Here is a 27,277-nt window from a genome sequence, read left to right as displayed (position 1 = left end):
CTGCGGCGGCCGGTCCGGGGCGGGCCGGGGCCGGAGCCGGGGCGGGCCGGGACGGTCCGGGCGGAGCGTCCGGCGGTGCCACCTCCCCGGGGCGGGGTTGGCTGCGCCGCGGCGCCGCGAGTGACGGAAGGCGGCGGCAGCAGCGGCAGCGACATGGACGGGGAGCGGGACGCGGGCGGCCGGCGCGGCAAGAGAGCCGGACCCGAGGCCGGGCCGGCGGCGGCGGCGGAGGCGGCGGAGGCAGCGGCGGAGGCAGCGGCGGAGGAAACGGAGGCGGAGGCGGCGGCGGAGCGGGCCGGGCGGCGGCGGCGGAGGTGGGCGGCGGGGCCGGGCGGGCGCGGGGCGCGCGGGGTCCCGGTGCTGCCGCCGCCGCCGGCGGGGCGCGGGCGCTGGCCGCGGTGCTGCTGCCGTCGGGCACCGGCGCTCGCAGCGCGGCGTCGCGGCGCCTCCGTGCCCGCCGCCGCCGCCGCCGCCGCCTCAACGCGCCCCTCTGCCGGCAGCTCGGAGCCCGCGGCGGAGGCGCGGGGAACCACCGTGCTGCACGAAGCCGTCAGCTACAGCCCCCAGCCCCTGTCAGGTGAGGCACCGCCGCCGCGGCCCCGGGCGGGGGGAGACGCTCCCGCCGCCCCCCCTGACCGCGGCCCCGGCCTCTCACCCGCCTGCCCGCAGCGAGGCACTTCGACACCAGCACGACGGAGCCGGTCAGCTTCTTCCTGTCGAGCCTGGAGGAGCTGCTGGCCTGGCGGCCCACCGGCGACGACGACTTCAACGTCGCCGCCACGCCGCTGGCGAAGCGCCAGCCGCCGCTGCACGCCGCGAGGCCCCGGACGCTGGTGTGCCACGACATGAAGGGCGGCTACCTGGAGGACAGGTGGGCGCTGCGGGGACGCCAGCTGGCGGGGACCGGGGTGTGCTCCCCGCAGAGCTGCTCGCGCCGGCACGGAGCCTGCTCGCTCCCCGGGGCCCTGGCTCCGCGGCGGTTGTGGACAGCATCTGCCCCAATGAGTATTTTCCACAGTCTCCAAGCATGGCGCAAGCTCCAAACCTGTTTTTCCTCTGCTTGTTTCATCATTTCCTGCTGGACTGACTTCATCCAGGCAGGGATGGAGGCAGGGAGTTGGCCCTGGGCTCCAGAGCACCCTGGTCTTGCTCAGACCAGCCCTAGCTGGGGTCTGCGCATGGGTCACCCAGTGCCGTGGCCTGGGATCTGCCCGGTGTGGATGGGGCGTGGGTCCGGCCGCGGAGCGATGGCCATCCGCCCAGCAGCATCCTTGCTGCGGTGCCCGGCCGCCGGCCCAGCCCTCCTCCCTCCCTGCCGGCAGGTTCATCCAGGGCTCAGCCACGCGCAACCCCTACGTCTTCTACCACTGGCGGTACATCGATGTCTTCGTCTACTTCAGCCACCGCACGGTGACCATCCCGCCCGTGTGCTGGACCAACGCGGCCCACAGGAACGGGGTCCCCGTGCTGGGTGAGGGCCGGGGCAGGCGGTGGGTGCAGGTGCAGAAGAGCCGGCGCCGTGGGGCTGGGCCACAGGCACCGGGGCTGGGGCGGCTGCAGCTGATGCGGCTCCCGGCGCCTCTCCAGGCACCTTCATCGCGGAGTGGGTGGACGGGGAGAAGCTGTGCGAGGCGTTCCTGGCCGGCGGGCCGGAGGCGTACCGCGCCGTCAGCGAGCAGCTGGCCCGCATCGCCCAGCACTACCGCTTCGACGGCTGGTTCGTCAACCTGGAGAACAAGCTGAGCGTGAGCAGCACCCGCTCCCGGCCCCCCTGCCTCCGCGGGCGTCACCTCCGCCGGGGCCCGGCCGCATCGCCGCAGCCGCGGTGGCAGCGCGCGGGCTGCCTCCCCTGCCCCGTGCCCACCCTGCCCTCTGCTCTCTGCCCGCAGGAGGCCGCGGTGAGGAATTTGCCCCTCTTCCTGCGGCACCTGACGGCGCGGGTGCACGAGGCCGTGCCGGGGGGGCTGGTGCTCTGGTACGACAGCATCGTGCAGAGCGGCCAGCTGCAATGGCAGAATGAGCTGAACGAGCAGAACAGGTGAGGGGCCGCGAGGCGGGCGCGGGCGAAAGCAGCCCCGGGACGGGGTGGTTGGGGGGGGGGGGAACAGCCCCGCATCCTCCTCCCGCGCCGACCTCGTCCCCAGGGAGTTCTTTGACGCCTGCGACGGGCTGTTCGTCAACTACAACTGGAAGGAGGAGCAGCTGGAGCGCTCCAAGAGCCTGGCCGGGCAGCGCCTCACCGACGTCTACTTTGGCATCGACGTCTTCGCCCGCGGCGATGTGCTCGGCGGCGGCTTCGACTCTGACAAGGTGCGCGATCCCAGCACCTCCTCCCGGGCTGCCAACCCTCGCGGCCTTGCTAACCCCAACGCCGTGTCCTGCAGCCCCTGAGCCTGATCCGCAAGCACGGCTTCTCCGCTGCCATCTTTGCCCCCGGCTGGGTCTACGAGCGCCTGGGGGAGGAGAACTTCCTGCAGAACGAGAATGAGTGAGTGCGGGGACGGCGCCGGGAGGGCGATGCGGGCGCTGATTCCGGCTCTGCCCTTGCTGCAGCCAGGCGGTCGTGCCCCCGCCGCCTGCCGCCGCTTCCCGAGCTGGGGGCTCCGTTCCCATGCCTGCCTTTCCCGCAGGTTTTGGGGCTTGCTGGCGGAGCACCTGCCCACGCACAGCATCTGCACGCTGCCCTTCGCGACCTCCTTCAGCCTGGGCATGGGCAGCGGCCGCTTCGTCGCCGGGAAGGTGGGTGCGGGGGGCAGGGGGGGCGGCTCGGCCCTGGGCGGGCAAGGGGGGGCCGGGCACGGCGGGGTGCCCGCTGCCCACCCCGACCCAGCGCTCCCCATCCTGCAGGAGGAAGAGGCCGGGCCCTGGTACGACCTGAGCACTCAGGAGATCCAGCCCCTCTACGCCGAGCGCCAGGGCGGGCTGAGCACGAGCTGCTGCCTGGGGGACGCCTGGCGCGGCGGCAGCTCCCTGCGGGTGCAGGGCACCATACTCGCCGGCGAGGAGCGCGTTGCCGTCCGGTGAGTCGGGCGCCGCGGCCCCGCTTCCGCCCGGTGCAGCCGGGCAGAGCTGTGCCGGCGCCGAGCGCGCCGTGGGGCTCGCTGGGGCACGTGCCGCCCCGCCAACCTAACGCAGTGTCTCCTCTTTCTCTCCTCTCCTGTCTCTGTCTCTCTGGGTGGATCTGGGGTCATCAGCCTTTTCTCTTTCCAGGTGCCGGCGCCCCCCAAGCTCCTCCTGACCCTGCTCTACAAGCTGGAGGGGCCGCAGCGCGACGAGCTCGCTGTTTCCCTGGAGCTCGCCACCCAGGACTCGGGGTCCTGCCGCACGGACGGCGTCACCCCCGTGGCCGGTGAGCGCCCTGGCACCCAGCTGCCGCGGCCGGCGGGTCTCAGCACCCGTGGCCGAGCGCCGGGCAGCCCCCAGCCTCCTCCGTTGCCTCCCGCAGAGCCTGATGCCCGGCATCACCCCCGGTTCCTGCCGGCGCCGCCGCCCGGCCTCGCCGAGCTGCTCGGCGGCTGCGCCCGCGGCGCCCGCGGCTGGACCAGCCGGTGAGTGCTGCAGGGGCTGCGCGTGCCCCGGTGCAGGGTTGCACCGCAGCGGGCTGGGGCCCGTCCCCGCCACCCCCTGCCAGCTCGACCCCCTCTGCGCGCAGGTGCTACGAGCTGGACTTGCAGGACTGCAGCCTGCACGACCTCTCCTTGCTGGTGTCCCGCCACCAGGCCAGCCCGCGCGACACCAGCTTCGCCTGCCTCCTCGGCGAGGTCCAGGTGAGCACGCGGCGCTGCAGGCGCGTGGCGGGCGGCAGTGCGGAGGGGGGGTGCACCGAGGCTTCCGGGCCGGATCCCAACGGCACCCCCGTTCCCATCCGCAGGTGCTGGACGCCGCCAGCCTGGCGGGCTCCCCGCCGCAGGTGCTGCACGTCTGGGCCTCGCAGCTGCGGTGGCAGGAGGGCCCCGGCGCCGAGCTGCTCTCGCTCAGCCTCACGCTGCGCTGGTCCTACCCGCCCGGCCGGGCCCGCGGCTTCCGCGTGCGCTGCGAGGGCGCGCGGTGCCCCGGGGGCCGGCCGGGGCCGCCGTGGCTGCTGGGGCTGGCGCAGGGCTGCGCGTACCGCGCCGTGGGGCTGGCAGTGCCGCGGCCCGCCGCCCGGCAGCCCTGCCGCCTGGAGCTGCTGGTGGAGCCGGTGCGCGCCGACGGGCTGCCCGTGCCGCCCGAGCGCTGGGGGCGCCTGCTCCTCGTCTACTCCGAGCCGGCTGGCAGTGCCAGCTGAGCCGGGCATTAAACGGGAGCGTGGTGCAGCCCCCACATCCAAGTCGTCTCTGTGTGTGTGCGTGTGTGCATGGGGGGCCGGGGCATCGGCACTGCGGCGCTGCAGCTTCCCGCGGCCCCGGCTGCATGCTGCTGCTCCCCAGGGCTCGCCCATGCTGCCTCCCCGGGAGCGCTTGCATGGAGAAGGAGAGAAAATTTATAGCAGCAATTATTTTAGCACAGTCTGGTGAGCAAGCAATTAGCAGGCAGGGCCGGGGCCGAGGTGAGCTGCACTGCGGGGTTGCACAGCTCCTCAGGAGCGCCAGCCCCTGTCCTGCATGCAACTCTCCCAGTCAGGAGCGTTAACACGTCGGCATTTAAGCTGCTGCTCCCGGGTGGATGAATTGCTCTGCAACACATTATCTGATGGTTTGAAAGAAAACCCAAAGGGCTTGGCCCAGTGCGGGACACGCTCCTGCCCTGCTGGGACCTGCCGGACGGCTGCTCCCATGCCCGCGGTCGCCCCCCTGCGCCAGCGCCCCACCAAAACCTGAGTCCTCCTGGTTGAAGAAAGAAATCTTTATTAATAATTTCAATAATAATAATAATAATAATCCTTGTAGTAATAATAATAATAATAATAATAATAATAATACTGTTTATTAGAATGGTCACACCTTTGAAGCATACAGCACGGCCGGGGCCAGGCTGCGCCAGGCCGGCGGGGGCTGCCGTAGGGAAGAAGCCAGTACAGCGATGAAGGAGCTTTGTACAGGGGCCGGGGCGGCGGGCCGGGCCGGGGCTATGTACACCGGGAATAGAAAAGGAGGAGCTCGCTGCTGGAGCGCCGGGGCAGCTGCCGGCTACAAAGTGAGGTTCAATGAGATGGCAGAGCCGGCGGGGCGCCGGCGGCGGGGCGGGGGGCTCCGGCCGGGGCCCGCGGGCATCCCGGGCCCGCCACGGCCGAGCCCCTGTGGCACGGCACAGGGGCGGCCCCGGCCAGCGGCGTCTGTCGGGTTTGCTCCCTGGGTGCGCGAGGGAGGGGATGGGATTGGGGGGGGGGGGGGGGGCGGGGATGACGGGAATGCAAGCGAGTTGCAGGCTCCTCTTAACAAAAATTCCCTTTAAAACGCAGAGGCTCTTCCCCCTGCAACGCCCAGTGCCTCAGCAAAGCGGCCGCACTGCCGCCCCAGCTCGGCTCGGGGAGCTGAGGCCTCACACACTCGACACACTGATGACCGGCAAGCACTAAAAGCCCCGGCGCTCTGGGAAGGGAAAGGGTGATTTCCCCCCCCCCCCCCAACCCCAGCGCCGTGGCGCTGCTCCGGCAGGGCTGCGAGGAAGACGTGGTGCCCAGGCCCTGCGCCTTGGGCCGGCAGAGTCCTGCGCGGCGCCGCGGCCAGCTGCATCCCTGCCCGCAGCCGGGTGCCGGAGCCATCTGCGCGTGGCAGTGGCGGTGGCACCGGGGCTCCTGCCGCAGCTGCCGGCCGGGGAAGGTCGGCGAGGGGCCTCTCTCTGCCCAGCTGCCTGCGGCGCCCTCCGGCCAGTCCGGCTCTCCGTGGCTCTCCGCTGGCACTCGCTCGCTCGCTCGGGGCATGTGTGTGGACAGTATGGGACTTTTCACTTGGTTGTTGCCTCTTGGAATTTTTTTTTGTTGCTTTGCTTTTAATTTTTTTAATTTTTGATTTTTTTTGTTTTTTTTGTTTGTTTTGTGTTTTTTTGTTTTTGCCCTTCCTGGTCCCAGAAGGAAACGGCTGCGGTTTCACTACAACAGAAACAGAAAGGCAGATCTTTCACTGGGGCCAGCCCGGTGGCGGGCGCTGAGCCGCGGAAGGGCGCCGGTCCGAACCCCCGGAGCCACGCGCAGCGCCCCACACTCTGCTCCGGAGCGGCCCCCGCCTTGCTACGAGCAGCACGGTGGTCCCCACGCTCGCTACCTGCCCGGGGAGGGAGGGAGGGAGGGAGGCGGCGTGCGGGGCTGCCCGAGCCGTTCCCACACTGCGGCCAGCTCCGCGTGGCGCAGGAACGCCGGGACGGGCAGGGGCACCGCTAACCGCTGCCGGCTCCTGCCTCTGCTAGGGGGGAGAGGTGCTGCCCGGGGTGGCGGGCGCTGTCGCAGCTGCACCCCGGCTGCACAAGGGTGGCCAGGCTCACGCGCATCCCCCCCGGAGCAAGGATGCCCCAGCGCCGCCAGGTGCTGGGAGCCGGGAGGAGGAGGAGGAGGAGGAAGGGGGTCCCCGCCGCCCCCGCGGTGCTGCTGCCAGTGTCTGCTCGCGAGGGCAGGCGCGGCGGCGCGCAGCTGGGCCGGGCCGGGCCGGGCCGGGCCGGGCCGGCGGCACAGGCAGAGGTGGGCGAGAGGCGAGAGGCGGGACGAGAGCGGCGGAGGCAAAGCCTAGCGGTGCGGGCTGCCGAGGCGCGGCGCCCGCCGGGCAGGCCCTCGTTCGTCGGGAGGCTCTGCCTTTGCTTAGGCTGTTTGGTTTGGTTTGGTTTCTAGTGAGCAGTCAGTGTTAGTATTGTGAGGGGCTGGGTCTGTCTTGCTAGTAGGGAGTGAAGCGGCTGTACCCTCCTCGGTATAGACTAGCCTGCAACATCAAAGATGAAAAAAAAAGCCAATCAGTATTCGAGAGAGAGGCAAAGCCCGTTTCTTCCCTTTTTTTTTTTTTTTTTTTTCCAAGCGACACCAAGTGGTTTCCGCCCTGGGGAGCGTGAGGGGCGGGCGGCGCTGGGGCCGGGCCGCGGGGACCTCGCCGCCTGCCGCGCCGGGGGGGCCCGGCTCGGCCCGGCCCGGGGCCGGGGGGGCGGAGCGGGGCTGGGCCGCCGCTGGGCTGTGCGGGCGGGGTGAAAAAAAGGAAGAAAGGAAGAAAAAGACCGGCTGCCTTTGAGATCCCGCCCACAACGGGGGGGTTTTCATCTTTGATGCTGGCTCTAAAGCTACCGAGGAGGGGAGGGGAGGGGAGGAGGGGGCGGCGTGGGCGGACGCTCCCCGCGCGGCCCCAAGCGCCCACGCGTGTGCGCGCGCGCGTGGGGGCCTGGGGGCGCGCGCCGGGGTCGCAGCCCAGCGCCCGGGGCGGCGGAGGGGTCCCGGCCCCTGGGGCTGCGGCCGGCCGAGCCCCTCGGAGCGGGGCGTAAGGGGGCGCGGGGGGGGGGGTCGGAGGCGCCGGGCCGAGAGGCGGCGGCACCGGGCCGCGCTGCTGCTGCCCTCGCGGCCGAGCGCTGCTCCCTCCGCCGCGGCCCGGCCCGCGCCTGGGCTCGGCGCTGCACCGCTCCGCACCGCACCGCACCGCACCGCACCGCTCCGCACCGCACCGCGCCGCGCCCCCTCCCCGCGGGCAGCGCGGAAACGCCGCCGCGGGCTGCTCTTACCATGGTGCCGATGCTGTACGTGGCGGCAGGGCCGATGGTGTGGTGGTAGGGGTCGGCGGCTGCGTACACTCTGCCGTAACTAGGAGCAAGAACAGCGGCGGGTGTTAGCCAGCGGCGACGGGAACCCCGGGGCCCCCGTCGGTGCCCCCCCCCCCCCGGCCTGGCCCGCTGCCTCCATCCCGTTGCAGGTGGGCGAGGGGCCCTGACCCCCCCGGGGAGGCAGGACGGATGCTCCGCAGTCCTTCCCTGCAAACGCAGGGGTGCGGGCTCCAGCTGGTGCCGTGTGAACCCAGCAGCCCAAATCCATAGGGCACTGGGCATGGGGGGGGGGGGGGCGCATCTCGCCCAGCTCTGTCCTCGTGCAGGACCGCCACGGTGCCCCATTGCCAGGCTGCACTGGACGAGGCGGGCGCAGGGGGTGGAACGGGGCTCGCCCGCCCTGGGGAGCGACTCCGCGGGGCCCCAGCAGCACTTACCTGTCGCTGTACGCTGCTGCTGCCGCCGCGGGCTGGGCGTATCTGTAGGCGGCGTAGCCCCCCTGGAGCAGCGGGAGAGAGGCCATCAGCACAGGCACCCGCCGGCCTCCCGCGGGGGGTGGCCGGGGGGGCAGGAACCCTGCCATGCGCTGCCCTGGGGGCTGCACGGCAGCAGCACCCCACAGGGAGCCAGTGCCACCGGGCGCGCACCAGCCTCATTACCATTCCCCAGGGGCTTTCACAAACATTAACCTTAAAAAAAATTAAATTTCCAGAGGAGAGAATGTCACCTCCCTCATCGCTTTAATGAGGTGTCACGTTAGATAAATCCTTCAGCCGCCCGCCTGAAATATCGCCATTGGCTTTTTAAATATGGAGGTTAAATGCCGGTGTAATGCAGCGCGCTGACACTCGCCGAGACTGTAAATCCATGTGGCGCTGGCCCGCAGGGGCCTTGCTCAGGGCGCTGCGCTCGGCATGGTGCTGTCCTGCCCTGCTGCAGGAGGCCCGACCCTGGCCTGGCCCCACGCATCCCGCCATGCATCCTGCCGTGCATCCCACCGCGCTGCCCCACGCATGTGGGAACCAGCCGTGCGGTGCGGCTTTGGCAAGACGCAGGCCTCTTCAGAGCAAGGAGGCTGCAGTCCGCAGCCGCATCGTGGCTAACGGTGCATCACCGCCTTTTTCTATGCATTCCCTCTAATTGCACTCTATGCTTTGGCGGACAAATTAAAGAGAGATGCAAATGGCCATGCGAGCGCCTGGAGGCGGCTGCATGCTGTGCCGTGCCGTGCTATGCCGCAGGCGGCGTGCAGGCTGGCGGGGAGAGGGCAGCCCCACGGTGGCCCCCACCCCAGGCAGGACTCGCGCGCTTCCCGGAGGCGCCAGCAGCCCGGAGCACGCAGCACTTACGTAGATCTCGGCTCCGTAGAACCCGTCCTGGTACACGACCCTGCGGAGGAGGCGGAGACGCGTCAGAAGCTGAGCGCGAGGCACCGCTTTCGGACGTGGCAGAACACACATCCGAGCGCGGGTAGCACCCGGGGGTGTCGCGCACCTCCAGGACAGGCATCGGGCACCTGAGCAACGAGTGCGCAGTTTTCCCAGCCCTACAAGCCTTGTGCAAGGACACAGAAACCCTCAGACCAGTGTCTCGAGTTTGCACGTGCTCCAAGGCAGGCATGCGGAGGGGAGGAGACACTGGGTGGAAATTTTGCATGAAAACCAAGTCGTGAGTGCCGCAGGCCGGTCAGTGTCACAGAGATGCAGCAACACCATCGCTACGTGGAGGCCGGCTGCAGTTTACGCTCTGTTTTGCTCATAACCTGTTTGCTCTCAAACCCCGTGCTCGTTCCAGCCTGAACCTTGGCTTGAGGCTTTGATAAAAACACCCTGTTCGGGTTCACGCAGAAAAGCCTGTCTTGCATTGCTGGCCGAGGTGAACGGAGGTGAAACGAGTGAATGGGACTGAGCTACGTCTACCGGTGGATGGGTGAAAGTGGCTGTAGAGGCAGACGAAGGTGAGTTTGGGGCCAGGAACAGGGGTCACGCCGCCAGCCCGCCTGCTCCACGGAGTCCGGAGCGGGGAGCCGGGCGGCGGAGGAGGACAGCGGGGATCGCTGTTAGGAGCAAGGGGTGATCGTGGAAATGCCACGACCACGGCAGAGGTGGCAGGGAGGCAATGTGCGTAGGGAGAGAGGACATCTGTATTAAACCGAGTGACACGGTTGGAATCACTGTCTGTGCTTTTGGGCTTGCGAGCACGTGGGTCACCCAGAGGGGAAACACAGGTCTGGGGGGGATTTTCCAGAGAGGGGCCAGGCTGGACCCTGGGGAGCTGCAGCCCTGTTTCCGAAGCGCCCTGACCTGGTGCACGAGAGCCCAGCAATGCAGAACCGGGGCAATTCAGCACCAAACGGAAAACCGAGCGCAAGCCCCTGCTCTGGGGCCCCCCCCCCCAGCAGTGGAGGCAGCAGCAAAGCCAGCTGAGAGCTGGCTGGCGCCGGGAGCACAAGGACGGGACTGAGCACCGTGGGGATGGCCTGGCGCCCCGGGAGCCCGCGGTACTCACGCGCCGTAGGTGGGGATGGGCGGCGGCGGTGGGGCGGCGCGGAAGGTGTTGTAGACGGCGCGTCCTCGGCCCCGCAAGTGGGCCCCTCGGTAGGCCACGGCTGTCCCCGTGGCCGGGTAGGGGAACCCCGTTACTGCGGGAGAGAGGGAGCCAAATGTCAGCTTTTCTGGCAGTGCAAACCCAGCTCCTCCGCGGGCATCCTGTGCTGGAGCCGGCATGCCGCAGCGCTGCCCGTGAATGTGCCCGCCGGGAACCCAGCCCGACTGGGATGTTACCTGCATAGAACTCGGGGCCGTAGACAGCTCCCACCACCGGGTTCAGCTTCCAGCCTGCGGGAGGGAGAGCAAGTGAGGCCCCGGGTCGCAGCGGCGCTGGGGTCTCGGATGCGCACCGCCACCGCCAGCCCCGGCACGCCGCAGCACGGCAGCCCTGAGCCTGGCCGCAGCAGCGCAGAGCGCCTTTGTGCTCCTGGGGACAAACAGCACATCCCGGAGGGAGCCGGGACAGCCCCAGCATCCTGCCGCCCAGGCGGCTCCGGGCTCCTCTCCCCCTGGGTGCTCTGCGGCACTGCTCTCCCTCCTCCTCCAGCACCGGGGGCCTTGCTTGCGGGAAGCGCAGCGGCAGCCTCCAGCCTGCAGCGGCGCCCAGGGATGCTCAGCCCCCCCCCCAACCGTGCCGGCACCCAGAGCAGCTCGGGCTCTCCTCGCCTCCGCCACCCTTACCGTTGGTGTAGGGGTTTGTAGCCTTCTTGTTCGTCATGACCCGGGCCGTGGCGTTGTTCACCTGCGGGACAGAGGGAGGGGAAAGCTCAGCGCTTGCGCGCAGCTGGCCAGGTCACACTCCAGGGACCCGCTCGGTGCATGTCGGTGCCGCTTCAGACGCCAGAGCCAGGCCGGCAGCGCGGGGAGACGCGGGACGAGTTTCCTCCCACAGCTGTGCTGCGGCGACGCAGTCCTGCCCGCACCCACGCTGCCGGCACCCCCGGCCATGCTGGTGACCGAAACCCCGCGCAGGTCGGGAGAGCCAACTGCTGCGGTGCCGTGCTCCGGCCGAGCCCTGCCATGCTAATGCCGGGCTCAGCTGCTGCCTGCTCCCGAGCCCGGAGCTGATCCAGGCTGCAGGAACGACGTCTTTGTGGCAGGAGCCCGGTGAGATCCAGCCTGGGCTCTGCGGGCCGACGTTCCCGAGAGGCAGAGCTGGTCGAAGGGGTGTCGCTGCGCCCTGCTCGCCGCTGCTCGCTGCCCTGCTTCCCCCCGTGCCGCGGAGCTCAGTAAGGTGCTACGCAGCTCACGGGCAAAGCCTGCGTTTGGCTGGGAAGCTCAGGAAGCTCTGGGGGCTGGGAAGCGGAGCCGCTGCTCACGGGTGGGCGCGAGGCTCTGCAGAGCATCCCTCCCTCCCGGGCTGCATGGGGGCTTCACCTCCCCGCGCAGGTGAACCTGCTGCAGAGACGCCTGCGTCTCTGCCCGCAAGAGATGCACCCAGCTCTGCCCCGGAGCCAGGCAGCGGCTACTCTGCTGGGGGAGCTGCCGGGTGACTCTCGCCTGCTCTCAGATGAGCCTGCTCCCCCCCGCATCCTGCCTGGGAGGCTTGTTTTCGCCGCAAGGGCAGCCGCTTCCCCGCAGCTCCCACGCGGGCCTCCCCGTGCGGCATGCACAGCGCGCATGCACGGCACCGCGGCAGCATGCTCCTGCGGACATGCGGGACCGGCTCCCGCGGGCTGTGCCGGGCAGGGCTGGGCCAGGCGCCCCCCCCAAGCCCGCATCCCTGCCCGGGGCCCCCCGTCCCCCCGGACCGGGAGGAGACCCCGGGCACGGGGCAAGGGCGAGCCCCGCGCCCCCCGGCCAGCCCTGCTCCGCCTGCAGCCCCGCGCCCCGGGAGAGGGGCGCTGCGGGCGCCGCGGGACGGGGGATGCACGGCACACGGCAGGCAGGGCGCTAGCACACTTATCTGAGCACCTCAATCTTCCGGCCCTCTACGATCGTGCCATTCAGCTTCTCTCGTGCCCGGTCGGCATCTGTGCTAGTTTCAAAAGTTACAAACCCAAAACCCTGTGAGCAGAGGAGAAAAGGAGAAAGAAAGAGACAGAGAGAGACAGAGAGAGAGAGAAAGAGAGGGTGCGGGGACAGAGAGAGAGAGGGGGTGAATCAGGAGAGCTGGCAGAAGAGATAAGGCTGCCGCTGTGCAGAGACGGAGCGCCCGGGCCGGCTCCCGTGCGGAGAGTCCGAGGGGTCCCGGCTCCGGGCCCCGGCGTCGCCCCGCCAGCTGGGAGAAGAGGCTGGGGAGAGGGGCACAGAAAGCAGGGAAGATACGACAGAGACATCCACACACAGAGGGACACAAGCTGCCCGGCGCGGGCGTGGGACAGAGCCAGCCCTCCCCTCCTGCCCCGCCGCGCTCGGGCTGGAGGCACCCGGCATCTCTCCCAGGCAGCGCAGGGCGGCAGGATGGTGCCGTCCCTTCTGCCGGCAGCACGCCGGGGACAGTGCATGCCTGGGGATGATGCACGCCCCAGGGCTGGGGACGGTGCATGCCCTGGGGACGGAGATGGTGCACGCTCTGGGGATGGTGCATGCCCTGGGGGTGGTGCATGCCTGGTGCCGGTTCTGGTGCATGCATTGGGGATGGAGACGCCCTGGGGACGGTGCACGCTCTGGGGCCGGTGCACACCCCTGGGTAACCCACTACGCCGGTGCGGCCCGTGCCTCTGTCCCGCGGCCGTGCTGGGGTGCTTCCGCGCGGCAGGGTCCAGCCTCGGAGGCGGATGCGAGAGAGAGAAGCAGCAGCACAGTGAGGGGAGGGCAGGAGAGGAGGGGGAGAGCAGGGAAGACAAGCTCCCGGGGCCCTGGGGGCCTTCCCAGGAGAAATGCACATGTCACGGGTCAGCCTGGCCCGCTCCCCGGGGCTCGCTGTAACGGCGCCGGCCTCGGGCAGCACCCACCTTGGAGCCCCGCTCATTGAAAATTATCTCCACGTCGAGGATCTTCCCGAATTGCTGCAAGCGGAGAGAGCAGAGGGGTGAGCGCCCGCAGAGCCCCCTGCGCCCCCCCTCTCCACGCACGCGCCTTGTTCCGGCAGCCCTGACATTAAATCGGGGTGCAAATCCCGCCATCGACCCTCTCCGGCCTGTTGGGATGCAGCCCATGCTCCCCAGCAGCAGCAGCGGCAGGAGAGGGAGCCCCGGCGTGCTGCGGGCTGGGTGCTCGGCGGGAGGACGGTGCCACACTCACCCCAAACATTTGCCGCAGGTCTGGGTCCCGGAACCGAAAGGGGATGTTGGAGACGTGTAACCTCTTGGGCTGCTGCTTGTCTGTGTTCTCTGAGGAATGTAGCTGTTGGCTGTCTGTCTGTGCCACTTCGTCTGTCTGCTGCGGGAAGCAACGCCGTCCCGTCGGCCGCCCGCCGGAGCTCCGGCCTCTCACGCCCGGGGCTCTCCGCAGGGACCCGGCTCCGGCACTCTCCCTTCTCCCCCGCCACGTCCCCTCTGCATGGCCCTGCCTGCTCCCAGGGCTGCTCCGGACCCCGGCGCCCTGCACCCCTGCTGCAGAGCCTTGCCTGCCCCATGCTAGCAGCCCAGCAGCCCCCGGCCCGGCCCCGGCGTCCCTCGTCCTGCCCTGCAAGGCCCCGCCAGAGCCAGGGAAGTGCCGGGGGCAGCCCAGCTTGGGGAACAACCCGGCCACCCCGCCTGCTGCTAACGCCCGCCTGCACCCTGCTTCTCCTCTCTTGGTGCTGCCCGGCAAGTGCCGGCCCACCGGCACAGCGGCAGCGCGAGATCCGGGCAGGGCCAACGCTGGGGTGGGATGCAGGGAGTGTGACGCACCCTGGCAATGGGATGGGATGGGATGGGATGGGATGGGATGGGATGGGATGGGATGGAGAGGCCCCTGTCCCGGAGCCGGATAGGGGCTCCTGGAGGGCTGCTGCCAGGGTACCAGCACCATCCCCGCAGCTTCTCCCGTCCCAGCAAGACCTTGGGCCCCCACCCGTGAGCGCAAGAGCTCCTTGGAGGGGAGGCGAGAGACGCCCTGCACTCCCGTCCTGGGCCAGCCCAGCAGCACAGCGCCGGGCTGCGACCGCAGGCTCGGGTGCTCGGGGTGGGGGGAGGCAGCCCCGCGCTCGCCCCCGCGTGCCGGGCGCGGGGCTGCCGTGGCCGGGGCCGGGAAGTGCTCAGCTCAGCACTTTCCCCCCAGAGCTGCATTACAACCACATAATTGAAGCTATCTGATTGGAAAGCGGCCAAGCAGGTAGATTACAAGTGATTAGAAATGATAGCGGGGGCTGCGACGGAGAGAGCCGGCGGCCGCGCCGGCAGCCGCGCGCGCCCGCTTCCCGCACCTCGGGCAGGCGGCCGGGGGCCCCCAGCAGCGCGCGGCCCTTGCACGGCCCCGGCTGCTGCATCTCGGCTCCCGGGGCTGCTGCTCCCTGCTCGCGCAGCCGGCGCCGTGCCGGCCCGTGCACCCTGCTGCCGCCGGCACCCGGGCCGGCGCTGCTGCCCGCTCTTACCGGTACCGTCTGTGTCCCTGCTATGGACTGTGTGCTGGCGTCGGTGCCCGGCTGCTCGGCGTGGCTCTGTGCTGGTGTGTAGAGGGTCATGGCGTGCTCCGGTACTGTGCTTTGCCCCGAGTAGTCCTGCGTGGGGTGGGGATGTGGTGGCGCGTACTCTGCTGGGATCCCGTTCTGGGGAGGCGGGGGGTACTGGGCCGGGGGGTAGGGCTGGGCCATCGCGTCAGGCGGAGCCGTGGCGTCCTGGTTGCCCTGCCGGGAGACACGGCACCGGCCTCCTTACGGGCTGGACCCCGCTGCCTCCGAGGCCCCCACGACGCCTGGCCCGCGACTGGCCCCGGGAAAGGGCTCCGCCGACCCGCGTGCCGGCTCTCAGCCCTCCCGCCCCAACCTCGGCGCCTTCTCCGTGCACCAGCCGCTCCTGCATCGCATCGCGTTGCATCGCCCCGCAAAGCTGCACGCGCCGCGGAGGGACCGGGGCAGCCCGCGGCGTCGAGCGTGGCACGGGGAAAGCCGCCGCGCCACTGCCCAGAGGGGCTGTGCAGCCTCGGCACCTGCTATGAGCGAACGCCGCGTCCCCCGAGCCCAGCGCTTGGCCCCGCCGTGGGCAGCGTGGAGCAGCGGGAGCAGAGCCGGAGCAGGCGGGAGAGACCCGGGGGAGCAGCTCTTGGCAGACCCGAGACAGGCATCAACTCACTGCTAAGTATTTGATTAGATCCTTTGCTCTAACGCAGCTGGCCTGGCCGCCCCGGTCAAACAGGGTGAACTGCTGGGGCCGACGTGGGGCAGCGGGGCTGGCGCGGGGCAGGGACCCTCCAGGCCGCAGGAACGCAGTGGAGGCACCGGCACATGGATGGGCTGCATCCCACAGCGGGGCCAGCGGGAGCCGGCGGAGAGGAGCAGTGGCCCCGCGGCAAGGCAGGGCGCAGGGAGCTCCCGGCACGGGCTAACGCAGCCCCCTGTGGGGAACGCGGGGAGGATGGTGGCCTGGGTCACTGTTCCTACCACTTCCCAGCCCCGCAGGAAAGCCGGCGGGAGCATGGCCACCCCGGCCTCCCGCAGCACCCGGTGCCCGTTCCCATGCATGCCGGCCAGCCCGCACCTCCCCGGGGAGCTGGGCAGGGGGGGAGGGCAGGGGGCCGTGCCCCAGCGCAGCGGAGCCATGCCGGGTGCCGCACACGAGTCCCGTGGGAATAACCCCGCGACGGAGCTGCAAGTCATCCATTGGCTCGCGAGCCTCTTCCTGTGCTGACTCAGCTTCCCAGGGATGCAGCGGCTGGCGGCGCTCGCCAGAGCAGCCCGAGGTGCCCAAAGGACCTTGGAGGCAGCGGGGTCCCTCGTCCCACCCCGACCCCCCGCCAGTGCCACCACTTGCAAACCAGCTCCAGCAGGGCCTGGAGCCGAGCCCGGCTCCACACCGGGGAGGGTGCTGCAGCCGGGCAGGGAGGCTATTGCTAAATAACGGCGCCAGCAAGCGCAGTGCTCGGTCTTTTATGGGCGCTACGGGCAGCCAGGGCACCCGACCCTGCATCTCCGTCCCCAAAGCCGGTGTCGGGCGCAGGAGCCGGTGCAGCCCACAGCTCTCCCGCGCCCCAACAGCGCCAAGCGCTCGCTCTCCCACAGGGACAGCAGGGTCGGCCAGCGGCACAGGCAGGGACAAGGACCACTGCCTCTCCTGGGGAGATTAAGTCCCGGTGGCGCCGGGAGCGGGACCGCCAGCCCCGGGGCTGCCCAGGTGGAAGAGTCGCGGGGGGACGCTGGGGACACGGCGGGGGCCCGGGCAGGGACCGTCCCCACCTGCGCAGGTCCCTGGCCCCGCTGGCTCCCCGCCAGCCCGTCCCGACAGCCCCCTTCATATCCGTTATTAATTAGGGCTGTCGCAATGCTTGTCAGCCCAAGTGTTATTTCATTCAGGGACCATTAGGTTCCCCGGTTTCGCTGCTCGCCGTCGCCGCCGGTGCTGCGGCGGCTCAGATCTACGGCTCCCTCGCGCCTCCCGCTGCCCATCAATCCCCGGTGGCGCCGCGGAGCAGCACGGCCGCTCACCTCCGCCCCGGCCCCGGCGGAGCAGCGGCCCCCCGGCACGGGCCACGGAGCTGGGCAGCCGGGAGTGGGCAGCTTTGGCCAAGCAATGCCCAGCGGCGGTGCAACCCTCCTGGGGGAGCTGGCGGGGGCGGGGGGATGATCCTGCACGGCAGTTTGAAGGGCGGTTTTCCGCATTTTCATTAAAAAGTATTCTGATTATTAATGGCCCACGGCCCCGGTTTAGTAAACGAGACGGGAGATCAGTGTGCTGCCCGAGACGGCGTGCGGAGCAAAGCCAGCCAGCGGCTCCGGCTGCCGTCCGCCCCGGCCCAGCCGGTCCCCCGGGAGCAGGGCTTCGCTCTCCCCTGCGGGAGGCTGGAGGATGCCACGGACCCGGGGCGGGGGGAACGCTGCAAAGCGGGTCGAGGCCTTCCCTGCCGAGGGGAAAAGCAGCTCCGGGAGCCCGGCGCTTGCTGCTGGCTCCTGCAGGCTGGCCGGACCCCGCTGCCTCATCTCTCCGTGGCAAAGCATCGCGCCGAGGTGCCCCGGGACAACCGGAGCGCCCCACAAGCGGCTCCCGGGTGGAGGCAGCACGCGGGGCTCGCGGCTTTGCCGGACGTCACCGCTGGCAAGTGACACGCGGTGCTGGAGCCACCGTGCATGTCGTCACCCGGTTTGTGCTTTGGGGCTGGGGAGGCGCAGGGGAGACCCCGGACCCATCCCGCCCCGGGGAAGGAGCCCGGGCTGCGGCTCCCGTGCTGCTGCTCCCCGAGCCCGGCGGAGCCGCTGCTGCAGAGCCCGGCTTTGCCTGCACCCTGGCAGGCAGGGGGTGGATATCATCTTTAGCTGATTAAATGTCCCTCATTAACGAGTTTCTTTAATTAATGAAGTTTTTTTGTTTGCTCCACTTGCTTTCTCCCCACCGCACTCTGCCTCCTCAGCACAATCCAGGCCATTTCCTTTCAAGTCATTTAGCGCGTGGGGCCGGTTCCTGCCGACGCCGCACTTTGGTGATTGTGCCTGTCAGCTCGGGGCTGACGACTCCATTTTTAACGTTTTCTCCTTTTTAAGGAAATATCGCACCGGAGCCCCACCAAAGCAGAGGAGGCACCGAGCTGAGCGGAGGATGCCTGCGCGGACGAGCGGGGCAGCGCCGGCGCTGGCTCCAGCACCCCTGCGACTGGGGCCACCGCGGCGCCACCGCGGCTCGGCTGGCAAATGGCCCCCACCAGCGGCTCCGCCTGCCCCGCCGCGATGCCCCCGCGGCTCCCGGGGCCTGTCCTCGACACGGGTGGCACGAGGGTCCTGTCCTGGCCGGGATGAGTGAGGCGAGGGCAGCACTGGAGCCCGCGACCCGTCCCCAGCCCCGCTTCGCGCTTGCCGCTGGAAGTCACGTGGCTTTTCCAAGGAGGAAAACACCGTAAATTTTTGATGATGGTGGCTGTGCCCAGTGCAGTGTGAGAGCTCTGCTGAATTATTAAGCCGCTCATTACACTGCGTCATTCACCGGCCACCTACCTCCGGCCAAGGAGGACGGGCAGCAAATGTCAAGCCGCTGCAAGGCGGCCGCTGTGGGGCTCGGGCGCCCTCCGCCCCGCGGTGCCCCAGCACCCGGTGCCGGCCCTGTGGGGTCGGTCCCAGGGGGCCCGACGTGCCCGTGTTCAGCCAAAGCCCGGCGGCAACCCCCCCGCGCTGCAAACACCGATGCAGATGCAGCAGTCCCACGGTGGGACACCCTGGCGGGGAAGGGGAGGTGGCTGGGAGCAGCCGGGCGGCAGCGTGGGAGGCGTTGCGACGGGGCACGTTACGACGGGCACAAAACCCGAAAAATCGCCGCCTAATTGAGTGCTTTCTGCGAGCAGCCCCCGCTGCCCTGCTCGCTAATGGCATTTCCCCATCGCCCGGCCGGGGGACACCCACTGCGCCGCGTGGGGCTTCTCACGCTGCCTCGACCCATGGGATCCCATGGCCGACACCACTGGAGCAGGGAAAGCTCTCCCAGGCCACGCGGGGGCTGAGAGCAGGCAGCGGAGCGGCTCTAACCTCCAAGCTGGGATGGAGACACGGCTCCGTGACTGCTCAGAGATGCCCGGAAAAAACAGGCAGCGAGCCGCAGGAAGGAGGGGATGCCGGGGGGAGCCAAGGCCATGGGAGCACCCTGCCTCCCAGCGTCCGTCGCGGTGCCGGCCACAGGACGGCACGGCGCTGCCCTGGGACGGAGGAGCACTGCTCAAGTGCGCCTGGCACCGGGGCGAGAGGCGAGGAGCCCTCCCGACTGCGATCGGCATCCGTGTCCTATCCCCATTGGAGCATCCAGGGCAACAGCGAAGAAAAAGACCCCGCAGGCTGCAAGTGCAGGTGTTCCCGGGGCATCCTGTGGGGATGCAGAGCGGAGCGCAGGAAGCGCCCCGGCACCGGCCATGCAGGAGCCCCTCCACGGCGCCCGGCGCGGGCACGACGAGTGCTGTGCCGTGGGATGCCGCACGGTTGTGCCCAGCGCAGCTCGCCTGCGCGGTGGCCGCGCTGCCGCCCGTTCGATCCGACCGCGCTCTCATGCTAATGACTGTCAACATGAAACAGAGGCCGTGAAGGGGAAGAAAATTACTCCCTGAAAAGGAATTGACTGATCCCCGTCATTTCTCAAGGAATCACTGACCTGTGAATATTTCATTACCCGAAATGCTGTGCCATCCATACAAAGCAGCGCTCCCGGGGCCCTGGAGCCGGCGCGAGCCACAGATCCCGGGCTGCAGAGGGGCAGTGCGGCCTCGTGCACGGCCGTGCATGGGGATGCTCGCGGGGGGGGGGGGGGGGGGGGGGCAAGGCCCGCCTGGCTCGCACTCCGCGGGGGAAGGCAGCGGAGCACAGCTCCTTCCCTCCGCGCAGGGAGCCGCAGTCAGCCACGCCGCGAGGGGCTCGCGCTGCTGGGATGACGGGGAAGGTGAGGAGCTGCGGAGGCTGGAGGCAGCCGCATTTAACGTCTTCATTAACGAGGCGGCAGGGGAGGAGGTGAAGAGGCTGCTAATGGCATCTGCCAAGGCTGCTCTCCTGGGAAGCTCTGCAAAGAGCAGCGAGGCTGCCGAGCTAACAGGAAGGGACCCCGAGGGGCAGGAGCACGGCGTGAGCCGTGGCCGAGGCTGGCAGGGGAGCGGGGAGGCAGGACACGCCTCTGGCATGGGGAGCGGAGCCGTTATCAGGGCTGCCAAGCGCCGCCCTGGCACCCTCTGTCCCAGGGCTGACACCAGAGCTGGGACCCTCCGAGAGCCGAGTGGTCTCGGGAGGCCCAGGGAAGAGAGACCGGCTTCAGCTCCCAGACACGAGTGACACCCTCCCTTGCAGCAGCTGGGAAGGAGCACAAGACCCACAGCACTTGCTTGCTCTCTGGCTGCACCGTGCCTCGGCAAAGCGGCTCTGCCCAGCGGCAGCCCGTGGCAGGACAGTGCCGGGATGCACGAGCTGCCCTGCGCAGTCAGGAGGTTGCATTCGACACGACCAGCACCAGCATCACCCTGCACGGAGCCGAGAGGTTGCAATGGACACCACCAGCACGAGCATCACCCTGCACAGAGCCGAGAGGTTGCAACAGACACGACCAGCATGAGCATCATCCTGCACGGAGCCAGGAGGTTGCAATGCACACGACCAGCATGAGCATCACCCTGTGCAGAGCCAGGAGGTTGTACTGGACACGATCAGCACAAGCATCACCCTGTGCAGAGCCGGGAGGTTGCAATGGACACGACCAGCACAAGCATCACCTTGCATGGAGCTGGGAGGTTGCAATGCACATGACCAGCACAAGCATCACCCTGTGCAGAGATGGGAGGTTGCAATGGACACGACCAGCACCAGCATCACCCTGCATCGAGCCAGGAGGTTGTACTGGACACAACCAGCACCAGCATCAACCTGTGCAGAGCCCAGAGGTTGCAATGCACATGACCAGCATGAGCATCACCCTGCACGGAGCTGGGAGGTCGTACTGGACATGACCAGCACAAGCATCACCCTGTGCAGAGCCGGGAGGTTGCATTCGACACCACCAGCACGAGCATCGCCCTGCATGGAGCTGGGAAGTTGCAATGCACACGACCAGTACGAGCATCACCCTGTGCAGAGCCAGGAGGTTGCATTCAACACGACCAGCACAAGCATCACCCTGCACGGAGCCTAGAGGTTGCAATGGACACCACCAGCACCAGCATCATCCTGCACGGAGCTGGGAGGTTGCATTTGACATGACCAGCATGAGCATCACCCTGCACGGAGCTGGGAGGTTGCACTGGATGTGGCCAGAACGAGCATCACCCTGAACAGATGCAGCCAGGGCGCGGGAGCGCAGGTCTCTGGGCAGGAAGGGACGGGGGGTCCAGCACGGGCTCCTGGCTCCCTCAGCCGGAAACTTAGGAGCTGAGGTGGCATGAAATATTCATGAAGTAAATGGTGCAATTTCATCTGCATTCAGCCAACTTCATGTATATTTCAGCATATTATGAAATGATAATGTTGTGTAACTGAGGCGAGACGGGGTGCTGTGCGGGGCTCGCCAAGCCGCCCCCCGCCACGCCGCGCGGCCTTTCCCGGGCTCTCACATACCTGGGAAGGAGGGACCGGGCTGTGTCGCTGCCGGAGATGCACCGAGGCCAGGCCTGCTGGGTGCCGCTGCTCCGGGACACGCTGCGCTCTCCTCCCCTCCCCTCTCCTCCCCTCCCCGCGGGCAGCCGAGCGCCGCGGGCGCTGCTTGGTGCAGGAGGCACCGGGGCTCACCGGGAGCAGTCCCCGGCACACACGGAGCCCGCAGTACTGGCAGGTGTTGCCGAAGAGAAGCAGTCGGGCCGGCTCCCTCCGGAGCATGGTGCAGGCACACAGGAGCGCAGCAGAGCGGGATGCGTGCTTGCGGCAGCCAGGACGTCCAAGAGCACTCGGTCTCCAGCAGCTGCTAAGCACAGCAGACAGGAGTTTGGGAAAGCTGGGAAAGTGTGGCACAGGCTTGGCGGCAGAATCCTGGACACCCGGGCGTGGGAACCAGCTGGAAAAGGATGCGCATCCTTGGCAGGGTCTGCCCGAGCTACCTGCTCCTCCTGGGCATCCGCACATCCGGGTGCAAGGGCCCCGGTGGCCTGTGCGCTGAGCAGCGCTACGCGCCAAGGCTGTGCCCGTCTTGCCGGCGATCCTGGGGCAGCCCCATCTCCCCGGCGCTGGCTGCTGCCCTGGGAAAGGCTGCAGGGCGCTTCGTCCCAGTGCATCCCGACGCGGAGGCGCAGAGGGGCTCTCGGAGGGGCGCAGCGCTCCTCAAGGGGCCGGAGCCCCTCGGCCGGGCTGAGGCGCGGTGGTGGCCCGGGAAAGGCGCGAAGCCGAGCACGCATCTTCCTTCGGCCGGGTGCCGCTCGCTGGCAGGGCTGAAGCGTCCCCGAGGCCGCGGCTGGCGCGAGGAGGCCGGCGCGGCCCGGACACACGGCCCATTACTAATGCATGAAAGCAGGGCCGCCTGCTCCCAGCCCTGGCTTGGGTTTCGTAAGACAAGTGCTGATGTGGCACCAGGCTCAGCTCTCCGGCTGCTCCGCTAACACCAGTGGAGCGGCCGGTGCTCCTCCGCTGGCTGCCGCCCCGCTCCAGCTCCTGGGCGGCGGGTGCACTCGCGCAGTGCTGCCCAGGCGCGCAGCTATCGCCCAGCGCGGGGAGCCGGCACAGGGGTGCCCAGCCAACCTCCCAGGCGCCCGAAAAGCAGCCCGCACCTGCACCGAAGCAGCGGCACGATTGCACGGGCATGGGGCACGATGCCCGCTCCAGCCTGGCCAGCAGCACCGCGCCGGGGCCCCGGCGCCCCTGCCCTGCTCCCAGCCGCCGGCATTAGCGCCATTAATAATTAACCAGCCGTAATGCCGGTTGATAACAAGGCGAGGGGAGCAGCGCTCTCCCGTTGCTGCCCCTGGGACGGCAGGGGAGCGCGATGCGCCGGCTGCAGCCTCTCCGCATGCCCGGGTTACGCCGGCGCTGCAGTCGCAGCTCGGGAGAGCACCGCTCGCGGCGGTGCCGCGCGGGCAGACGGGCCCGCTGCCTCCCCGCGTCCCGCGTGCACGTGGCTGCACGGCCTGCCCTGGTGCTGCGCCCCTGCACCGGGTATCCGCCGGCAGCACCAGGAAGAGCCAAGGCTGGATCCTGACAGCGCGCGACGCGGCGAGGAGCAGGATGGCGGTCCCTGCACATCCCTGGCCGGCACTTCCCGCAGCTCCCTGCTCTGGCTGTGCCACCGCCGGCATGTGCGTGCTCACATGCATGCTCACCCTGGCCAGCGCGGGCAAACACGCGCTTGCGTGTACACATGGAGTCCAGCTCTCTCGCACAAACCTCTCTAATAGGCAGTCAGGAGCATAATTTTTCCTCTAATTACATATTCAGCACTTCTGAGAAAATGAGATTTTGGTAATTCAATTGGACTGAGAAGCAGGGCTATAATAAAATGAAATTTGTAACAATCGCGCAGTTAAATTAGTTAAATGGAGAGGAAGGAGCTGTGGAAAATTGACCCCTCGATCTCCTAAAGACTAATCAGACATTTGAACCGAGTTGTGCTAACAAAGCCCCCGGGGTGTTGCAGAGGCAGAGCGACGGGGAGGAAACCGGAGACGGCGCGAGGGAAGAGCCGGAGAACAGCGGGGCCGGGCAGGTGCCCCGTGGAGGGGAGGCTCCTCGTCCCGGCCTTCCCATGCCCCCGGCACGCGGGACGCAGCGTGCCTGGCAGGGCATGGAGCGCACCCCAGCCCGGCGCCCGGCACGGGGCAGGGCCGGCGGCCGCGGGGACACGGCAGCCGCGGGGACACATGGGGACGGCCGCAGCGCGCAGCTGTGCGCCACATCTGGCGGGCGCTGCCAGGCGCCACATCCGGCAGCGCTGCCCTGCTGCGGAGCAGGGCGAGAGGGGGCGTCCCGCGAGCCGCAGGGGCTCTGGAGCAGGTACAGATTCATTAGCCTCAATATTTATCTTGTTGTTCCTCCCTTTTCTTTTTTTTTTTTTTCCTCGTGTAAAAGAAAGGGAGAAAAAGACGAGTTTCTCATTTGCAAGTTAATTAGTCTAATTAGCTCTAATTAAGAGCTCCCCACACAATGCGGATCACAAATAAGCTGCCACCGTCGCCTGCTCCTCTCCTCACTCCCCGCTTTTGATTTAGTACAAAAGGCTGGTGAAGGCTGCGCTGGGCACCGCGGCCGGGAGCCGAGGACGAGGCCGGGCCGGGCTGGCTGCCCGCGGCGCCGGGAGAGTGGAAACACTGGGAAAGCTGCCGGCAAACCACGGATTTATCAGGGCCTGAAAGCAGTGAGCGGGTGACGGCGGGTTTAGGAGGACACGAAGCGCCGCGGGCTCCTTCACCCTCCTGCAAGCCGCAGCGGGCCGGGGGGTTTCCCGGGAGCAGAGCGGTGGCAGCGCCCTGCGGCGCTCCGGCGGGCACCCGGCACCGCCGCGCCGCAGCTGCAGAGAGCCCCCACGGCTGGGGGGGGAGCAAAGCCTGCAAAGCTTGGGGGTCCCTTGCCTTTGGCACCTCTCCAAGCAGCAGGACTCGGGTTTGAGGTCTCGTCCCACTGTCCTCGCCGGGGGCCGGGCACTGAGAGCGGGTCAGGACGGCGCCGCGCGGCGCCGTGCAGCACCGTGCGCCTCGGTGGGCGCTGCCGGCCCCTCGCCCTGGCGGGGCCCCTGCCCACCTCCCGCCCGCAGCCCGGGGAACAGCTGCTGCACGGCGCTGCGAAACAGCAGCAATCATGTCAGTTTATGTGTCATTTTCTACTCGGGTAATGCGAGCAGTGAAGGATCGCTGCTCGGAGACGAGAGAAAAACCATGACAAAGTGCTGCAAGCCCAGCGCTCGGGCGAGGGGGGGGGGAACGGCGCAGCCCGACCTGCTCCGCACCCCGCCTGCCGCGGAGCCGCTGCCAGGCACGCGAAACGGCACCGCTAACAAAAACCTGCAGCGAGCCTCCTGCCGCGAGCGCGGCCGGGACGCGGCGGCAGAGCCCGGGGGCCGGGAGCGGGACCTGCCACTGCGGGGAGCTTTGCAGGGCGCGGGGCCGGGCCGGTCCCCCCGCACCTGCCTCTCCCGGCAGCCCAGGCCGGCCCTTGCTGCGACACCCTTGCACGGTTGGCGCAGAGCTGCAGGGCTGCCCAAGCGCCGCTCCACTCCCGGCACCGTCTCCGTGAACTCCCGCCTCTGACTGGGTCTCCTTCCAGCGCTTGTCTCACTCTGTTTAATAGGTTCTTGGTGCCAGGGATCACATTTCAGCAGTGCTGCTTACACAGAGGCCTGGAGCGAATCCTGCTGATTCTGTGCAAACCCAATTTGTAATATCTGCGCAGCTCCGACAGGACGCGGAGGCCGCCGGGGCTGGGGGCTGCCGCGGGGACCGCGGGCTGGCAAACGCTGGCGCCAGCTGGCCGCGGGAAGCTGCCGGCGCGGCAAAGCGGGACGCTGGCCGGAGCAGCCCCGGCACAGGGCGTGCAGCAGGCGTCGGGAAACGCACCCGACCCCTCCGCAGGCGATCGCCGAGACGTCTCCCCCCGATGACCACCACGAACCCTCTCCCCGAGGCCGGGACGTGGCTTTCCCTGCCTCTCCGGCCTGGCAGGCACCTCCGCCGCCCGAGTCGCACTGACCTCGGTGCGGCCGGGCTTTTCCGCCGCGCTGCCAGCTCGGCTGCGGCACCAGCGATGCCTCAGGCTAGTGCAGCCCAGGGGCTGCGGAGGCGCCTGCTCCATGGAGCTCTGCCTCTGCCGCCAGGACGGCGGCTCTCCTCCGTCTACAGTAAAATGCAGGTTAAGCCTCTGCACCAAGGCTCGTGCCCACACATGCCCTGCACCGAGGGCTCACACCAGCACTGCACGCCCTGCACCGAGGGCTCATGCTCACACGCACCCTGCACTGAGGGCTCACACCAGCACTGCACTGAGAGCTCACATGCACCCTGCACCGAGGGCTCACACCAGCACTGCACGCCCTGCACCGAGGGCTCATGCTCACACGCGCCCTGCACCAAGGGCTCACACCAGCACTGCACATCCTGCACCGAGGGCTCATGCTCACACGCACCCTGCACCGAGGGCTCACACCAGCACTGCACGCCCTGCACCAAGGGCTCACACACTGCCTGCACCGAGGGCTCATGCTCACACACACTCTGCACTGAGGGCTCACACTGGCACTGCATGCCCTGCACTGAGGGCTCATGCTCGCACATGCGCCCTGCACCGAGGCCTCACATCTGCCCTGCACCGAGACTCATGCCCGCGCGCACCCTGCACCCTGGTGCACACGGAGGGTGTCACCTCAGCAGCGCTCTCTACTCGGCCCCACGCTGAAAGCTCCCCAGCTCTTGCTGCTGTGCACCCCACGCTGCTGCATTGGAGCGGGGGCTGCCAGGGCCAGTGCTGGCCCCAGGGCCACCTCTACAGCAGAAGCCGCAGTCCATGCACAAACCTGCACGCCATTGCTTTAGGTGGGTTTTGAGTTTGTCTGACATCCCCCCCTTTTGTATTGCAACGCTGGGAAAACAGAACTACCTTCTTCAGACAACTGTTTTTCTCCTTTGTAAAGTAAATATTCCAATGTTTCCCAATAAAGGCATTTTTCCAAGCGTTTTGGGACTCTCTCAGCACCCTCAGCCCCCTGCACTGCCTTTGCAGCCCTGCTCCGCGTGCCCGCTTGCCGGTGCCCGAGGGAATAACACCGTTCCCAAGCTGGGCACTGCACCCTCCTGGCGCCTCGTACCCCGGCGGCTCGGGGCCCTGTCCGGACCCGTCACTTTGCAGCTGCAAACCCTGGGAACAGGGGTAGCATCACCCCTGCCTCCCGCAGGGCGGGCTGCAACACCGCGGTCACGCCGGGCTCGCTCCTGCTAGGGCCCCACGGCGCTTTTGGCCAAAAGTCCTTATCGCTCGATATACGCAATGCGCCTTACGTACGAGAGTCCCGTTTAGAGCTGTCAGCAGGAACTGGGGGAAGAGTTGGCAGTTAGCACTCAGCCTTCATGGCAAAAGCAACTGGGGAGCCAAATTACCGCCGTGACTTTGCAGATCCCTGGGAGGAGCGAGGAGATTGGGGCGTCCGTCCCCGGCACGCAGAACCCGGATGCGCCGCCCGACCCCCCGAAGCAAAAGCCGCAAACGCCGGAACTGACCCGAGCTTGGAGCAATTCGATAAAGCTGGTTTCAAATGCACTTTCTTGTTTGCGCGCTGAGCTCTGAGTCAACGCGTGCCGCTCCGAGGGCGCACGCGGGACGTGTGTCTCGCATGGTGCGAGTCTGCACGGGCAGGCTGAGTTCGCTCTCCTAATTAGCCTTTCTTCTTTGTTAAGCCATATCCCTCCAACGGCTGCCTGTAATGCTTTAAAGAATGATAGATACTAAATCTAATTTAATCTACTCATTCACCCATCACTATAGTACTAAAATAAGAATATACCTATAAAAAGAGCATCGCCAGGCAGTGTAGGCCTAAATTATAGCTATTGTGGGGAAAGCCAGCTTTGCAAATGCTAAAATTAATGCCAGTGTTTTCGATATATTGAAAAAAAATGAAAACATATTTTTTTGCGGCTTTAAAGCCTTTCCT

General features: G+C 68.1%; 2 protein-coding genes across 7 annotated transcripts in view; one reads left to right on the top strand and one right to left on the bottom strand.

Moving 5' to 3' along the window:
* Positions 1-153: 153 nt before the first annotated feature.
* On the top strand, positions 154-4,309 carry ENGASE (endo-beta-N-acetylglucosaminidase). Its single transcript, XM_067308407.1, has 14 exons — positions 154-314; positions 501-577; positions 670-871; positions 1,323-1,471; positions 1,588-1,745; positions 1,890-2,038; positions 2,145-2,310; positions 2,385-2,488; positions 2,631-2,739; positions 2,848-3,020; positions 3,195-3,349; positions 3,446-3,548; positions 3,653-3,767; positions 3,872-4,309. Exons 1-14 carry the CDS (start codon positions 154-156, stop codon positions 4,265-4,267), a joined length of 2,217 nt encoding a protein of 738 aa, XP_067164508.1. The 3' UTR covers positions 4,268-4,309.
* A 1,011-nt stretch (positions 4,310-5,320) lies between these two features.
* The window catches only part of RBFOX3 (RNA binding fox-1 homolog 3), a 200,784-nt gene continuing 178,827 nt past the window's right edge, over positions 5,321-27,277 (bottom strand). For 3 of the 6 annotated variants that reach the window (XM_067308066.1, XM_067308069.1, XM_067308068.1), the window contains exons 4-14: positions 14,656-14,907; positions 13,383-13,520; positions 13,094-13,147; positions 12,111-12,203; positions 10,878-10,938; positions 10,431-10,484; positions 10,156-10,288; positions 8,997-9,036; positions 8,085-8,146; positions 7,609-7,687; positions 6,024-6,827 (exon numbers count right to left, since the gene is read on the bottom strand). In XM_067308066.1, coding sequence (XP_067164167.1) covers positions 6,783-6,827; positions 7,609-7,687; positions 8,085-8,146; positions 8,997-9,036; positions 10,156-10,288; positions 10,431-10,484; positions 10,878-10,938; positions 12,111-12,203; positions 13,094-13,147; positions 13,383-13,520; positions 14,656-14,874 — 978 coding nt within the window. In that variant the 5' untranslated portion in view covers positions 14,875-14,907 and the 3' untranslated portion in view covers positions 6,024-6,782. The other 3 variants (XM_067308071.1, XM_067308070.1, XM_067308072.1) reach the window with 3 other exon arrangements.

Source organism: Apteryx mantelli, chromosome 19 (assembly GCF_036417845.1).
Source record: "Apteryx mantelli isolate bAptMan1 chromosome 19, bAptMan1.hap1, whole genome shotgun sequence".
In the NCBI taxonomy this organism is placed as follows: Eukaryota; Metazoa; Chordata; class Aves; order Apterygiformes; family Apterygidae; genus Apteryx; species Apteryx mantelli.
This window is presented reverse-complemented; position numbering and strand designations above follow the sequence as displayed.

Coding starts and splice junctions, on each gene's coding strand:
- ENGASE (XM_067308407.1), top strand. CDS start 154: ATGGACGGGGAGCGGGACGCGGGCGGCCGGCGCGGCAAGAGAGCCGGA. Junction 3,549..3,652: donor GCCCGCGGCTGGACCAGCCG/GTGAGTGCTGCA, acceptor CTCTGCGCGCAG/GTGCTACGAGCTGGACTTGC. Junction 3,768..3,871: donor GCCTCCTCGGCGAGGTCCAG/GTGAGCACGCGG, acceptor TCCCATCCGCAG/GTGCTGGACGCCGCCAGCCT.